Source organism: Lepidochelys kempii, chromosome 10, assembly GCF_965140265.1.
Source record: "Lepidochelys kempii isolate rLepKem1 chromosome 10, rLepKem1.hap2, whole genome shotgun sequence".
Classification (NCBI taxonomy): domain Eukaryota; kingdom Metazoa; phylum Chordata; order Testudines; family Cheloniidae; genus Lepidochelys; species Lepidochelys kempii.
Genome location: NC_133265.1, coordinates 38470325 through 38487330, shown reverse-complemented (window position 1 = coordinate 38487330; position 17006 = coordinate 38470325). Strand labels below are relative to the sequence as shown.

The 17006-nt window shown below is 47.0% G+C and overlaps 1 protein-coding gene across 5 annotated transcripts in view; it reads right to left on the bottom strand.

The window, feature by feature from the left end:
• The window catches only part of CRAMP1 (cramped chromatin regulator homolog 1), a 121823-nt gene that overhangs the window by 40433 nt on the left and 64384 nt on the right, over positions 1–17006 (bottom strand). For all 5 annotated transcript variants that reach the window (XM_073362971.1, XM_073362970.1, XM_073362972.1 and 2 more), the window contains exons 11-12: positions 7633–7807; positions 1955–2136 (exon numbers count right to left, since the gene is read on the bottom strand). In XM_073362971.1, the coding sequence (XP_073219072.1) occupies positions 1955–2136; positions 7633–7807 (357 nt within the window). The remainder of the gene's footprint in view (positions 1–1954; positions 2137–7632; positions 7808–17006) is intronic.

Genomic DNA, 17006 nt, shown 5'->3' with positions numbered 1-17006 from the left:
AGCCATAGATCAGGATCTCCCTGGCAGAAGGGACACTACACTCTCTTTTATGGCTGCCAGTAGTGGCACTTTACTGGTGCCAGAGGGTCTCACGTTTTGTGAGGTGCTGGAGATAGCAGTACCGATGGGTCACTGCCTGGAACCAGTGTTCTCACTGTTTACGGGTCTTCTTTTTGTGCCTGTGGAATGTAGAACACATGTCATCCCCTTGGGCCGAGCTGGTGGAAGGAGTGTTTCTTTGAGGTAAGACTTGGAGGAAAACTTAGTCCCACACTGATGGGAGTGCTTCCAAATCTCCCAAATAGGCCCCAACACGAGCTCTGTAGGGGTGGCTCTGCTGTTACCGGAGTTGGATGTAGTAGCAGCAGGAGGCACACTCCTCACTGATTCTGGCAGATGTATGGGGGAATTCTCCAGCCTGGGTCCAACTGTAGTCTCATGGCCTTCTCCAGGAGATACTTCTGGAGACAAAGTGCTTGACTTCTGCTACAGCTGGGAAAAGACTGACAAACACTGCACCTAGCTGCAATGAGAGCCTCTTCTAGGCTGTAGAGACAGCATTGGTGGTCATCACTGACCGAGAAGAATCGTGGGCAGGAGGTGCAGTTTGAAATGCTGGGCATAGTCCGGTACTCGAATAAGGTATAGGGGGTGTGGGGACTGGGGGAAGTCGCTGACCTTTATTCTGAGCTGTTAAAACTACAACTAAAACTAAAAACTATGTACAATTAAAGGTAACAGAGCTGCATCAGAGATGAGGACACTGGAGGCTCCAACCCAGACCACGTGGCAGTGAGAAGGAACTGGAGATGCAGTTGGTCTGCCGTGACCTTTATCACCTTGAACAGAAACATGAGGTGAGTCAGGGTGCATGTGCATATCAATGGACACTTCTTTCAAATTCTCCGACTCTGGATCCATGTGTAACCCACAGTAGACTACAACAGGGACCATCACTTGAAAAAGAACAAGTAGTTATTGAGTCAACAAAACCTGATGAGACATTTCAAACTTTGATAAACAAAGAAATATCAACTAGTTTTTCTACATGTGTAAATACGACAGAACTTTGACTTCAACTGGTGAACTTGAATTAGCAAAGTGCCAGTGAGATCGCATTCTGGCTTTCAAGTTGGTGTAGCTTTGAAGCTCAGCTGTATGCTCAAGCACCTGACAAACTTCTTCCAGTGTAATGTCAGTTCTGAACACTATTGGAGACATTTCTTCATAAAGAAGACGGTGCTTTTTAATATTCAAATCAGTCATTCTTGGACCAGTAGGATTTTAATCCCCACTAGGAGCTGGGTCAGGCTCCAGCATGCTACATTTTGTTCACTGGTCTCTGTAAGAGGGCGTGGCTGCCTGTAGTGCCCCCTGATGGCCAAGTGTGGCTCTATAGAGGCCTGTCTCAATTTCCCCTTCTTTCAGGACTCCTTAAACTCTACACAGGCTCTCTCATGGCTAACACCATGCTTCCTTGGGACTGGTTCAATAACAAACAGTTCACAACAATCCTCAAAGTCCCACAATAAAGTCCATCACCACAACACAAAAGTTCATATTCAGCCAGTTCTGGAGCTCTTCTGTCCCAGTCTGCTCTTCACCAAGCAGCCATTCCCTTCCCTTCCTAGCTGGAGCTCAGCCTTCTTCAATTCTCTTTTTCCGGATCAGAAAAATCAGCAGGCAACCCCTCTTTGGGCTCTCTTGGCCCTCCCCTGGTTACTCTGGGTCTCCTGCGGGAGCCTCCTGCTCTCCACAGTCTCTGCCACAGCTACATCCTCGAGCTGCACCCTTACCTCTCTGGGTAGTCCACCTTCTCCTGCTGCTGTCTCCCCCTTTACAAGACCCAGGTGCCATCCCTTAAACCTAATTGGGCAGCAGGTAATCAGTCAGAGGTGCACTGGACCCTGCTCCCTCTTAAAAGTGCCAGTCACCCTGAAACAATTTCACTTACACTGATCGTGTCCAAGTGCTGTCGGAAGGTCATTTCTGCTTCCTTGCTAGGCAAGAACAGCTTTCCATGTCGGCTATTGGGTGGTAGAGTCGTGGGAACTGCGAAGAGCCCACCATCTGCATCAGCTCCTCCAGAACTTGAGGGACCAGCTGCCAAGAGAGGTCTAGGGGGGTTTCTCAAACCTGGAAGATTTTAATCAACCATTTAACAAAATAAAAATGAAAGGAATTATATTTAGTAGATGGAGAACAGGACTGGGAGTCAGCACTCCTGGATTATATTCCTGGCTCTGCAACTGACTCACTGTGTGACACTGGGCAACTCAATATCTTTGTGCTTCAGTCTCCCCATCTATACAATGGGGATACACTTATATACTTCACAGTGATATTGCGACTCATTAATTTGCTTTGAGATCTTTGGATGAAAGGCGTTAAAAAGCAACACATTAATACAGACACTGACATCTATGGATCTGATTCAGAGATTCACACGACTCTACTGAGAAGTGTATCTTTTATATCTGCTGAAACAGTTGAGGGCGGGTTTTCCAAATGGTAAATATACATGACTAATACATTCACAAGCAAAGGAGTGTAGTGCAAATAAGAGGTCAGTGTCCAAAGATTCTGTATTGTTTATTTCTGGTTCAGATTGATACTGTATTTGAAAAAAACTAAAGTATGAAATATAGTTGAACAAGGTAAATACAGAGGTACAATCCCTATGTAACTTTCTGATTACAGTAAATTGAGAGACTATTGCTCAGTTCACTAGAAACACTCTGCCACTACTCCCAGAGGTACGAGGCCATAGATTTTTGCATAATTAAATAAGGTTATGATGATTTAGTGAAAATTTCATTTTTTGAAAATTAAATATAAATGGAAAATATCTTGGTTTGGACAACAATGCAATGTCACACTCCAAGCTGCCAATCAATTTTGAAAAAAACACACTGGCTGAAATCCAATATTGCTAATGTTCTATGACAACTGAAAAGTGTGTGAAATTTACACTGTGCGTATAAAACTGGGTGTCTATATAACAGTTTATTATAATGCATAATACTTTACTTAAAGAGTGCTTTGAAGAACATTAACCCTGACTTACCTAGTTTGCAGTGGATATATTTTCCCCATTTTACAGATGCGGACACTCAGATACATACGAGATAAAAGTGTAGGGCCATATTTCAAAAGAGCTCAGTACCCAGCAGCTACACTAGTGGATGCTGAACTCTCCTGAGAAATCTATTTCAAGATTTTGAAGAGCTACTGAGCGACACAATTCCCATTGACTTCAGTGAGAGAGTTTAAAAAAAAAAAAAAAGGCAATTTATAGTAAATTGGTTAAGACCACACAAGTCAGTGGAAGTGGTGGGATTGTGTTCAGTTAACGAGGCCACACCGTCCTTTCTAAAAATCACCTAGGGGTTTTGGTTACAAACCAGGAGAGCAAAGCCCACATGGTTTGTGATACTATTAGTTACCAATTTATATTTGGTAAAAAGAGTTAAACAAAACTGACAGCAGAAGGTATTTTCTTATATAAAGCAGTAAAAAGGGGTGTCAAATGTACCCAGTAAGACACCATTCAGCAGATGCAATATAGTTTATGGGATCAAATTTAATTTTGTTTAAACTTTCTAGTTCACACTGTATCTCTCCTGCTGCTCTTCCCTTTTTTCCCCGCAGTGTACAATCCCCTTTTTCCTCATCCTGGCCTTCTTTGCTGCTGCCGTGAAACTGTCTGTTAGTCAAGACTTTCAATTCCCCTTAGAGTGTGCACAAGCTGGCTTTTAAATTGTTACTTTCTATTGGAAAAGCTAACTCAATTTAGCTATAAGAAGTTAGATGTCAGAAAGGCTCACGATAAAAAGCACTGTGAGAAATCACAGCTAAAAGGTTCATTTCTAAAAACCTGACTATTTATTTTCTGGCAGACATTCTACTGCAGACTTTAATAGCACTTTATGCACAGATGAGATGGAGTTTGTTACTGTGTACTAACAGAGTTATGATCCAGACCACTGAAAATACATCTTAGATTTACTTTCTGGGAGTAATTTCCAAATTCAGCACCCAGATCAATGCTACTAAGTACCATACTGATAGTGTGAAAAACTACTTAAATTCAAGCTATGATTTTACATTATTTTCACCTTAGTGAGTAAAATCCTATAACATAAGAGTGGCACTATATCTCTATATGTTGCGATTAGCAGGTGTGAATGATGCAGGCTAACACAGACAACTATATCTTCCTATTTATATGTGAACATGAAGCTACATAGAAGCAGGCACCGTTTTGTTTTATTTCTAAGGGACAGATATACAATATAATATCTCAATTAGAGCTGCATGAATACTAGATTTTCTCTTTCACTGGCAGGAACACCATTTCAGACCTTGGTGAGGGGAGCATCTTTAACCATGATTCCAGGGGCTACTTAGGCACCTGAAAACTTATTTTGCAGATGATAGCTCCAGTGCTCGTGTCAGCTAATTTCTAAGTTAACTTCTATATAAAGAAAGAAAATTAAATAAATATTAGACTCCACTCAGCTCCAATATTAACATGCTCTGACATCTTGTGGCTAGTCACTTAAGGGACACTGTTTAACATTGGAATTGAGCCTTTCACTTTTGGAAACATCCTACTAGTAGAAGGCCTGGTGAGTTTATACTGCAGCTGTGTGGGGCTCTAGGGGTGTTACCCAACTACTAACAAAAATAGGCTAGAACGTGACTATAAACAGGAGTGAAACTGACACTTTTAAGTCACTTTCACTTTGGTTTAAAGCAGGGGTCTCAAACACTGGGCCCGCGGGGTTATTTTCTGCGGCCTGCCAGTTCCCTGTGGTACCTCCGCCATTTACCGAGAAGCGGCCAGGATCTGGAGGCACAGGGGTCTGTGTGTTGCCCTGGCCGCTCCTCCAGGTACCTCCCCCGAAGCTCCCTTTGGCCACGGATCTCTGTTCCTGGCTAATGGGAGCTTCAGGGGAGGTACCTAGAGAAGCAGCCAGGGCAACACACAAACCCCTGTCCCCCCCCGCACAGGTCCTGGCTGCTTCCCAGAGCAGCATGGGGGCAGGGCAAGCAGCCTGCCCTGCCCACGGTGCATGCCAGGCTGGATCCGCCCCCCGGAACCCCTACTGCACCCTGACCCCCTGCCTTAAGCCCCCTGCTGCACCCCAACGCCCTGTCCTAAGCCCCCTGCTGCACCCTGCACCCCTGCCCTGAGCCCCCTGCTGTACCCTGCATCCCTCCTGCACCCCAACCGGCCTTGAGCCGCCTGCCTCACCCTGCACCCTGACCGCTTGCTCCACCCTGCACCCCTGCCCTGAGCCCTGACGCACCCCGCACCCCTCCTGCACCCCAACCCCCTGCTGCACCCTGCACCCCTCCTGCACTCCCTGGGGGCAGGGAGGGGGCAGAGTTGGAGTGGGGATTTCAGGGAAGGGGTTGGAATGGGGGCAGGGAAGGGGTGGGAAGAGGCAGAGTGAGGGTGGGGCCAGGGAGGTCAGTGGTGCGGCCCTCGGGCCAAAGTCCTCATGTGGCCTTCTTGGTCATTTGAGTTTGAGACCTCTGGCTTAAAGGCTAGTTACTTTCCAGAAGGCTCTTAAGCACAACACTACAGTGATTGAGCTGCAGTTCTCACAGGAGAATATTTAAAATCAAACACTAAGAGAATTCAACATTTTTAAGTTGAGAAGAAAATTGAGCCTTATTATTTAGAGAGTTTGTGTGTGCACGCATATTTTTAAAGTACCTCTGTGTTTGGAAGCTGTGCCTCAGTTCCCATTACTGTAACATGGGAATAATACTACTTGCCTGTCTGCCATATCCAATTATAAGGAAGATAATTATAGAGATCTGTGAGACAGGAACTGGGCCTTCTTAATAGTTTGTATGGTGCTTAGCACAATGCGGGGGACTCCTACTGATTAAGGTCTTTGGGCACTACTGTAACATTAGTCAGCTGTTGAGATGCCTTCTGGTGGTAACTGAAGGAGACTTATCTGGGAGCAGGATGTCAGTGGAGGACAGGTCAATCTCTGTGTTGGCCAGCAGCACAGCCTTCATCCCCCATGAGATCAGCACTGCTGGCAGAATTTGCAGCACAGCATGGACACACACCTGTCCTTGAAGCAGCAACCACCAGTGGTCAAGATGACTGTGGACCAGAAGAGTCTGTCTGCAGTCTACACCCAGGGAGAGGTGAGGGTGCTCTCTGCTACTCGGAGGGCAAACTGACTCCCAACCCTTCTTCAGCTCCCACTCCTTCAGAATCCTTGCCCCAGAGATGGTTTCCCTTCATCTGCTCCTCCCACACTCACTGCCCACCCCCTCCCTCAGGGCATAGTCCAATGTCCTCACCTCTCCTTTCCCCTGGTGATTGACTTCCCTTTCCCACCCCACTGCCCCCATTTCTCTTTGCACTAACAAAAAGGGTTTTTACACTTAGACCTATAAAATTACTGGGCTCTTTCCTGAAAATTAAAATACAGTCTTGTCTGCAAACCAATGCAAGGAAGATTTAAACTAAGATGAAATTGCTTCGTATTACTCTATAATGAGAAACACACAGAGCCCTAAGTACAGTGTTTTACAGCATTAATTAAATTGATCATTAAGGCACTGGCATTACAATAATGATATAAAAATGCTGATTATTCCCAGTAACCTTGACACCTTCATGGCCTGTTCTGCAAGCCATAAAATGTGTGATGACAAAAGCAACTAGACTGAGAATGAGGACATTGAAATTCTGTCCACACAGTTGGAGCTGACAAGCGACAATCCTCTAGTGGGATAAGAAGGTAATTCATGCTCATTCAATATTCCAACTTGGTAGAATGACACAGGAATGTCTCATTTTAAATGCTATTTTACCTGATCTTAACCAACATACTTCTTATCCCCACATTCTTCACCCTTATGACACTGTACAATCCAACATCAATCATTATCTCACAGAAGGATGCTTCCCCAGGAAGACTGACTAGTGAGTGGCTTCCTTTACTAGAAAATGTTTCACAGTCACGTAAAGTTAACCTACAGCATTCCCACATGTAAATGCATTATTGAGGTGAGTAGTTTGCAAGATTCAAAAAAATAAACCTATATACGAGTAACTTGTAGTGACTCTAGCTAAGTTACCAGGGATGTGTGTCTTCATCAACTGTCAAGAATGAATGATCATCCCTTCTCAACCAGCCACAGAAATAATATTGCAGAACTGACCAGGTGCATTATGGGTAAGTTTAAGATTTTTGTCATGGTTATTTTTAGTAAAAGTCAGGGACAGGTCACAAGCAATAAACAAAAATGCACAGAAGTCTGTGACCTGTCCCTGACTTTTACTAAAAAATACTGACAAAAATGGGGCTGACAAAAGGGTGAGAGCCCAAGCCTTGCAGAGGGATAGAAGGAGGGGTGGGGGGTCCAGCACCCACTGCTCGCAAAGGCTGAGAGCTGCAGGGTCCCCCCAATGCCTGCAGCAGCTGAAGATGAAAATGTCACAGAAATCTCAAAGTCACAGAATCTGTGACTTCCATGACATAATCTTAGCCTTAATTATGGGAAGGGTTTCCTCTGAAGGATGGGACACTGGGGTAGTGATTTGGTGGACCAATGGTATGATCCACTGAGGTCATTCCCATGGGTGCTCACCTGAGGAGCTGGAACTAGCATTGGGAGAAAAGGTCTTGTTGCGAAGAGCAGATTGGTTTCGGGCACAGCCTGGACTCCTGGTGCTGATGGCAATCACCTTCCCAGGAGGAGTCAGTGATTGCTCTTCTTGAGTAGGTTTTATAGGGGATGTGGCGACAGAGTTCATCTCAGGTGTCTGAAAAACCAAGCACAATTGTTCAAAATGCTGCCAGAATATTACAATAAATTATTTAACAAATGCCCTCCTAGGAAACTTAAAAGTCATTACGAACTTATCCATTATCCATTACGAACTTATCCACTTTATAGTGTGATTGATCAGCATGTTCCTGTATTTGGTTAATCCATACCATATGTGTAGGTTCCTGCATTTGGTTAATGCATTTCCCTATGCTGAATATGGGACACCTGGTAAAATTACTCATTCAAGCAAGTTCAACGGCAACCAATCAATCAGAAGAACTATGCAGTACAAAACATTCAAATTAACATCACTTGACTGAGCCCATTAAAAAGAAATACTACATAGTTGGATTCTTTTTATTTACCTTCTTATCTTTAAGGCTTTAGGGTTCACACACCCCTACCTCCCCCCCCTATAAATACATGGGGAGAAGTCTCACACACACCTGTACACCTCTCTTACACGGGGGGTGACTGACCAATCTGACCCTCCCTGCCCAGTATTCTCCGCCCTCCATGCCTGGCTGGGCCCCAGGACGGACCCACCTCTCCTGGTACCTGGCGCCATGTCTTCCAAGGCAACACACTGGGAGGGGCATGCAGTCACATTCCCCCCCACCCCCGATTTCTGCCAGGGTTCACACCAGAATGTGGCCAGCAGCAGCCTTTCTGTACTGTGTGGGAGGGAAGGGATGGAACTGACTTGGCCCATTTCTTTGCAGAGCTCATCTCTTCTCCCTCTTCTGCCACTCCCCAGTGGTTGGAAGTAGCTTGTCCCTTCCTGCCTGCAAAGTGTCGAAAGGTAGCCAACATCTCCAGGCTGCTGCTAGCCACCAACATAACCCAGCTGCCTCCTGTCCCCCAGCTACAGCACAGGCAGGAAGGGGTTAAGCCCTAAGGCATTGTGCCCCAGGGCCCAGAGAACCTGACTGCAGGGGCTTCTGCAAACCCGTCTCAGCAGAAGAGGGTGCCTAGGGGATGGAGAAGCCCTGTACTCCCTGGGGGTACACACTGGGGGGGAGGAGCGGGGCAGGGCGGAGACAGGCAAAGAGGGCGCTAAGCCCCTGCCTGGGGGGCTGCTGTGAAGCCTTCAGGGGCAGGGCACGAACAGGCTGGAAATTGCTTTCCGCCACCACTCCAGAGCTTAGCTGATGAACAGAGAGGCTTCCCTGTGTCAGCGCTGTGTGGGGCTCTGGTACATGCAGGACTCAGCTCCTCCTGGCCAGTACCCCGGGCTGGAGGGTCTTGGACTTTCCTGGGGCACCAACCCAGCCAGACACAGCAGGGGAAGGAAGGAACCTGCCAGCCAGGCTGTTGGTGATCTGAGCACTTCGACCACGGGCTGGCTCTCCGCACAGCACTGGGAACGGAACGCACTCTGCCTGGGATGATATGGAGGACAAGCGGGACTGGGGAGGGGGAGGGAGAGGACAGAGAGAGGGGGAGTAGCTAAAGGGCCACCGGGTGGGCAGCAGGGGCGATACCTAACTGGCTGCCATCTGGTGCCTGCCTGCACTTACCAGTCACTGCAGCTCACAGTGTGCGGCCAGTGCCGGCTGGAAACAGGACGGGGGGCGGGGCCCTGGTGGCTGAGAGTCGGCATGCAGCTGTGGGCTGCGCTGACAGAGCAACAGGGGGAGCAGCTGGCCAGGTGCACTGCAGTTTTGCTCCACCACCAGCCTTGCACACCCACCCCATCATAGAATCATAGAATATCAGGGCTGGAAGGGACCTCAGGAGGTCATCTAGTCCAACCCACTGCTCAAAAGCAAGACCAATTCCCAGTTAAATCATCCCAGCCAGGGCTTTGTCAAGCCTGACCTTAAAAGACTCTAAGGAAGGAGATTCCACCACCTCCCTAGGCAACGCATTCCAGTGTTTCACCACCCTCCTAGTGAAAAAGTTTTTCCTAATATCCAATCTAAACCTCCCCCACTGCAACTTGAGACCATTACTCCTTGTCCTGTCCTCTTCTACCACTGAGAATAGTCTAGAACCATCCTCTCTGGAACCACCTCTCAGGTAGTTGAAAGCAGCCTTTTTTAAAGATTGGCACTACATTAGCCTTTTTCCAGTCATCCGGGACTTCCCCCGTTCGCCACGAGTTTTCAAAGATAATGGCCAATAGCTCTGCAATCACAGCCGCCAATTCCTTTAGCTCTCTCGGATGCAACTCGTCCGGCCCCATGGACTTGTGCACGTCCAGCTGTTCTAAATAGTCCCTAACCACCTCTTTCTCCACAGAGGGCTGGCCATCTATTCCCCATGTTGTGATGCCCAGCGCAGCAGTCTGGGAGCTGACCTTGTTAGTGAAGACAGAGGCAAAAAAAGCATTGAGTACATTAGCTTTTTCCACATCCTCTGTCACTAGGTTGCCTCCCTCATTCAGTAAGGGGCCTATACTTTCCTTGGTTTTCTTCTTGTTGCCAACATACCTGAAGAAACCCTTCTTGTTACTCTTAACATCTCTCGCTAGCTGCAGCTCCAGGTGCGATTTGGCCCTCCTGATTTCATTCCTACATGTCCGAGCAATATTTTTATGCTCTTCCCTGGTCATATGTCCAACCTTCCACTTCTTGTAAGCTTCTTTTTTAATGTTTAAGATCCACTAGGATTTCACCGTTAAGCCAAGCTGGTCGCCTGCCATATTTACTATTCTTTCGACACATTGGGATGGTTTGTCCCTGTAACCTCAACAGGGATTCCTTGAAATACAGCCAGCTCTCCTGGACTCCTTTCCCCTTCATGTTAGTCCCCCAGGGGATCCTACCCATCCGTTCCCTGAGGGAGTCGAAGTCTGCTTTCCTGAAGTCCAGGGTCCATATCCTGCTGCTTACCTTTCTTCACTGTGTCAGGATCCTGAACTCAGCCAACTCATAGAATCATAGAATCATAGAATATCAGGGTTGGAAGGGACCCCAGAAGGTCATCTAGTCCAACCCCCTGCTCGAAGCAGGACCAATTCCCAGTTAAATCATCCCAGCCAGGGCTTTGTCAAGCCTTACCTTAAAAACCTCTAAGGAAGGAGATTCTACCACCTCCCTAGGTAACGCATTCCAGTGTTTCACCACCCTCTTAGTGAAAAAGTTTTTGCTAATATCTAATCTAAACCTCCCCCACTGCAACTTGAGACCATTACTCCTCGTTCTGTCATCTGCTACCATTGAGAACAGTCTAGAGCCATCCTCTTTGGAACCCCCTTTCAGGTAGTTGAAAGCAGCTATCAAATCCCCCCTCATTCTTCTCTTCTGCAGGCTAAACAATCCCAGCTCCCTCAGCCTCTCCTCATAACTCATGTGTTCCAGTCCCCTAATCATTTTTGTTGCCCTTCGCTGGACTCTCTCCAATTTATCCACATCCTTCTTGAAGTGTGGGGCCCAAAACTGGACACAGTACTCCAGATGAGGCCTCACCAATGTCGAATAGAGGGGAACGATCACGTCCCTCGATCTGCTCGCTATGCCCCTACTTATACATCCCAAAATGCCATTGGCCTTCTTGGCAACAAGGGCACACTGCTGACTCATATCCAGCTTCTCGTCCACCGTCACCCCTAGGTCCTTTTCCGCAGAACTGCTGCCTAGCCATTCGGTCCCTAGTCTGTAGCGGTGCATTGGGTTCTTCCGTCCTAAGTGCAGGACCCTGCACTTATCCTTATTGAACCTCATCAGATTTCTTTTGGCCCAATCCTCCAATTTGTCTAGGTCCTTCTGTATCCTATCCCTCCCCTCCAGCGTATCTACCACTCCTCCCAGTTTAGTATCATCTGCAAATTTGCTGAGAGTGCAATCCACACCATCCTCCAGATCATTTATGAAGATATTGGACAAAACCGGCCCCAGGACCGACCCTTGGGGCACTCCACTTGATACCGGCTGCCAACTAGACATGGAGCCATTGATCACTACCCGTTGAGCCCGACAATCTAGCCAACTTTCTACCCACCTTATAGTGCATTCATCCAGCCCATACTTCCTTAACTTGCTGACAAGAATACTGTGGGAGACAGTGTCAAAAGCTTTGCTAAAGTCAAGAAACAATACATCCACTGCTTTCCCTTCATCCACAGAACCAGTAATCTCATCATAAAAGGCGATTAGATTAGTCAGGCATGACCTTCCCTTGGTGAATCCATGCTGGCTGTTCCTGATCACTTTCCTCTCATGCAAGTGCTTCAGAATTGATTCTTTGAGGACCTGCTCCATGATTTTTCCAGGGACTGAGGTGAGGCTGACTGGCCTGTAGTTCCCAGGATCCTCCTTCTTCCCTTTTTTAAAGATTGGCACTACATTAGCCTTTTTCCAGTCATCCGGGACTTCCCCAGTTCGCCACGAGTTTTCAAAGATAATGGCCAATGGCTCTGCAATCACAGCCGCCAATTCCTTCAGCACTCTCGGATGCAACTCGTCCGGCCCCATGGACTTGTGCACGTCCAGCTTTTCTAAATAGTCCCTAACCACCTCTATCTCCCTGAGGTTAGGGAGAACTGGAGGTCCTGGTGATGTCAAGGAACTATGACGTGATCGGAATAACAGAGACTTGGTGGGATAACTCATATGACTGGAGTACTGTCATGGATGGTTATAAACTGTTCAGGAAGGACAGGCAGGGCAGAAAAGGTGGGGGAGTAGCACTGTATGTAAGGGAGCAGTATGACTGCTCAGAGCTCCGGTACGAAACTGCAGAAAAACCTGAGTGTCTCTGGATTAAGTTTAGAAGTGTGTGCAACAAGAGTGATGTAGTGGTGGGAGTCTGCTATAGACCACCGGACCACGGGGATGAGGTGGATGAGGCTTTCTTCCGGCAGCTCACGGAAGCTACTAGATCGCATGCCCTGATTCTCATGGGTGACTTTAATTTTCCTGATATCTGCTGGGAGAGCAATACAGCGGTGCATAGACAATGCAGGAAGTTTTTGGAAAGCGTAGGGGACAATTTCCTGGCGCAAGTGCTAGAGGAGCCAACTAGGGGGGGTGCTTTTCTTGACCTGCTGCTCACAAACCGGGTAGAATTAGTGGGGGAAGCAAAAGTGGATGGGAATCTGGGAGGCAGTGACCATGAGTTGGTTGAGTTCAGGATCCTGACGCAGGGAACAAAGGTAAGCAGCAGGATACGGACCCTGGACTTCAGGAAAGCAGACTTCGACTCCCTCAGGGAACGGATGGCCAGGATCCCCTAGGGGACTAACTTGAAGGGGAAAGGAGTCCAGGAGAGCTGGCTGTATTTCAAGGAATCCCTGTTGAGGTTACAGGGACAAACCATCCCGATGAGTCGAAAGAATAGTAAATATGGCAGGCGACCAACTTGGCTTAATGGTGAAATCCTAGCGGATCTTAAACATAAAAAAGAAGCTTACAAGAAGTGGAAGGTTGGACATATGACCAGGGAAGAGTATAAAAATATTGCTCGGGCATGTAGGAATGTTATCAGGAGGGCCAAATCGCACCTGGAGCTGCAGCTAGCCAGAGATGTCAAGAGTAACAAGAAGGGTTTCTTCAGGTATGTTGGCAACAAGAAGAAAGCCAAGGAATGTGTGGGCCCCTTACTGAATGAGGGAGGCAACCTAGTGACAGAGGATGTGGAAAAAGCTAATGTACTCAATGCTTTTTTTGCCTCTGTTTTCACTAACAAGGTCAGCTCCCAGACTGCTGCGCTGGGCATCACAAAATGCGGAAGAGATGGCCAGCCCTCTGTGGAGATAGAGGCGGTTAGGGACTATTTAGAAAAGCTGGACGTGCACAAGTCCATGGGGCCGGACGAGTTGCATCCGAGAGTGCTGAAGGAATTGGCGGCTGTGATTGCAGAGCCACTGGCCATTATCTTTGAAAACTCGTGGCGAACCGGGGAAGTCCCGGATGACTGGAAAAAGGCTAATGTAGTGCCAATCTTTAAAAAAGGGAAGAAGGAAGATCCTGGGAACTACAGGCCAGTCAGCCTCACCTCAGTCCCTGGAAAAATCATGGAGCAGGTCCTCAAAGAATCAATCCTGAAGCACTTGCATGAGAGGAAAGTGATCAGGAACAGCCAGCATGGATTCACCAAGGGAAGGTCATGCCTGACTAATCTAATCGCCTTTTATGATGAGATTACTGGTTCTGTGGATGAAGGGAAAGCAGTGGATGTATTGTTTCTTGACTTTAGCAAAGCTTTTGACACGGTCTCCCATAGTATTCTTGTCAGCAAGTTAAGGAAGTATGGGCTGGATGAATGCACCATAAGGTGGGTAGAAAGCTGGCTAAATTGTCGGGCTCAACGGGTAGTGATCAATGGCTCCATGTCTAGTTGGCAGCCGGTATCAAGTGGAGTGCCCCAGGGGTCGGTCCTGGGGCCGGTTTTATTCAATATCTTCATAAATGATCTGGAGGATGGTGTGGATTGCACTCTCAGCAAATTTGCGGATGATACTAAACTGGGAGGAGTGGTAGATACGCTGGAGGGGAGGGATAGGATACAGAAGGACCTAGACCAATTGGAAGATTGGGCCAAAAGGAATCTGATGAGGTTCAATAAGGATAAGTGCAGGGTCCTGCACTTAGGACGGAAGAACCCAATGCACAGCTACAGACTAGGGACCGAATGGCTAGGCAGCAGTTCTGCAGAAAAGGACCTAGGGGTGACAGTGGACGAGAAGCTGGATATGAGTCAGCAGTGTGCCCTTGTTGCCAAGAAGGCCAATGGCATTTTGGGATGTATAAGTAGGGGCATAGCAAGCAGATCGAGGGACGTGATCATTCCCCTCTATTCGACATTGGTGAGGCCTCATCTGGAGTACTGTGTCCAGTTTTGGGCCCCACACTTCAAGAAGGATGTGGATAAATTGGAGAGAGTCCAGCGAAGGGCAACAAAAATGATTAGGGGACTGGAACACATGAGTTATAAGGAGAGGCTGAGGGAGCTGGGATTGTTTAGCCTGCAGAAGAGAAGAATGAGGGGGGATTTGATAGCTGCTTTCAACTACCTGAAAGGGGGTTCCAAAGAGGATGGCTCTAGACTGTTCTCAATGGTAGCAGATGACAGAACGAGGAGTAATGGTCTCAAGTTGCAGTGGGGGAGGTTTAGATTGGATATTAGGAAAAACTTTTTCACTAAGAGGGTGGTGAAACACTGGAATGCGTTACCTAGGGAGGTGGTAGAATCTCCTTCCTTAGAGGTTTTTAAGGTCAGGCTTGACAAAGCCCTGGCTGGGATGATTTAACTGGGAATTGGTCCTGCTTTGAGCAGGGGGTTGGACTAGATGACCTTCTGGGGTCCCTTCCAACCCTGATATTCTATGATTCTATCTCCACAGAGGGCTGGCCATCTCTTCCCCATTTTGTGATGCCCAGCGCAGCAGTCTGGGAGCTGACCTTGTTAGTGAAAACAGAGGCAAAAAAAGCATTGAGTACATTAGCTTTTTCCACATCCTCTGTCACTAGGTTGCCTCCCTCATTCAGTAAGGGGCCCACACATTCCTTGGCTTTCTTCTTGTTGCCAACATACCTGAAGAAACCCTTCTTGTTACTCTTGACATCTCTGGCTAGCTGCAGCTCCAGGTGCAATTTGGCCCTCCTGATATCATTCCTACATGCCCGAGCAATATTTTTATACTCATGGTCACTGCCTCCCAGATTCCCATCCACTTTTGCTTCCCCTACTAATTCTTCCCGGTTTGTGAGCAGCAGGTCAAGAAAAGCTCCCCCCCAGTTGGCTCCTCTAGCACTCGCACCAGGAAATTGTCCCCTACGCTTTCCAAAAACTTCCTGGATTGTCTATGCACCGCTGTATTGCTCTCCCAGCAGATATCAGGAAAATTAAATTCACCCATGAGAACCAGGGCGTGCGATCTAGTAGCTTCTGCGAGCTGCCAGAAGAAAGCCTCATCCACCTCATCCCCCTGGTCCGGTGGTCTATAGCAGACTCCCACCACTACATCACTCTTGTTGCACACACTTCTAAACTTAATCCAGAGACACTCAGGTTTTTCTGCAGTTTCGTACCGGAGCTCTGAGCAGTCATACTGCTCCCTTACATACAGTGCTACTCCCCCACCTTTTCTGCCCTGCCTGTCCTTCCTGAACAGTTTATAACCATCCATGACAGTACTCCAGTCATGTGAGTTATCCCACCAAGTCTCTGTTATTCCAATCACGTCATAATTCCTTGACATCACCAGGACCTCCAGTTCTCCCTGCTTGTTTCCAAGGCTTTGTGCCTATCCTCTGCCACTGGACCCTCCCACTCACCGCTGGTGGGTGGGTAGCTGGCAAGCAGGGATCTGTCCAGCAGTACGACCTGCCATTACTGATGGGAGGAGGGACCAAAAATACGGGACGATTTGCCCATTTTTAAGAAAAAGTCAGGACACCTGCAATATATAAATATGGGACTGTCCCTTTAAAAACCGGATATCTCGTCACCCTACATATGTGAAACGTTATTATTTTGTTAGAATCAAGTTGGCATTTAATAGGCCTCATCATCGTGCTAGCGGTTTGAGATCTTATCAGAAAAAGCCATAACAGAGGGCAGATAAAGACTATAAGCTACAAAAAGGTCTGCTTTTAGGTTCAGTAGCAAAACTGACAACTTAACTATCACATACTCAGTAACCATGCAGTTGCTTCCTTTTGTTGCAAAGATATGTGGGAAACAAAGTTTAATTGTAAAATGAGCTATTCTGACTTGGCATCAAAGGTGATCTGTTCTGAAATGCTGCCCGTTTCTTTTCCTATTTCAGATAATATCATAGCAATTAAAGTCAGAGCCACATGGTGAGGCCCTTTGCTAATGTTCCAGGCATATACAATTAATTTCACTACAAAAGTTGTTTATGATGTTTTCTAACAAAGGCTGTCTTTTAAAAGAATCTGTATGTAACCACAGGCATAAAATTACCTCCCACACTTGATTGCAATGCAATTTGCTACAGTTTGTTTTATGCTGATAATCTTCATTTAAAGGAAAGAATCACAACACAGTTAGCCATTCTGGTTTGGTTACATACAGTCTTGTGAAAAGAGTCAATCAATGCATCTTTTGTTACAGCAGATTTTTATCTTTCACCTCAACAGCATGGATCATCCAGATCGGCAATGATGAATTACAGTCTGAATCAATGATGGCTCAGCTGCCCCTGAAATTCACAACATCTAACCTGCTATTATTAAGAAGCTATTTTCAGGGCAGACCTGGAAACGCTGCAGCAAAAAAGA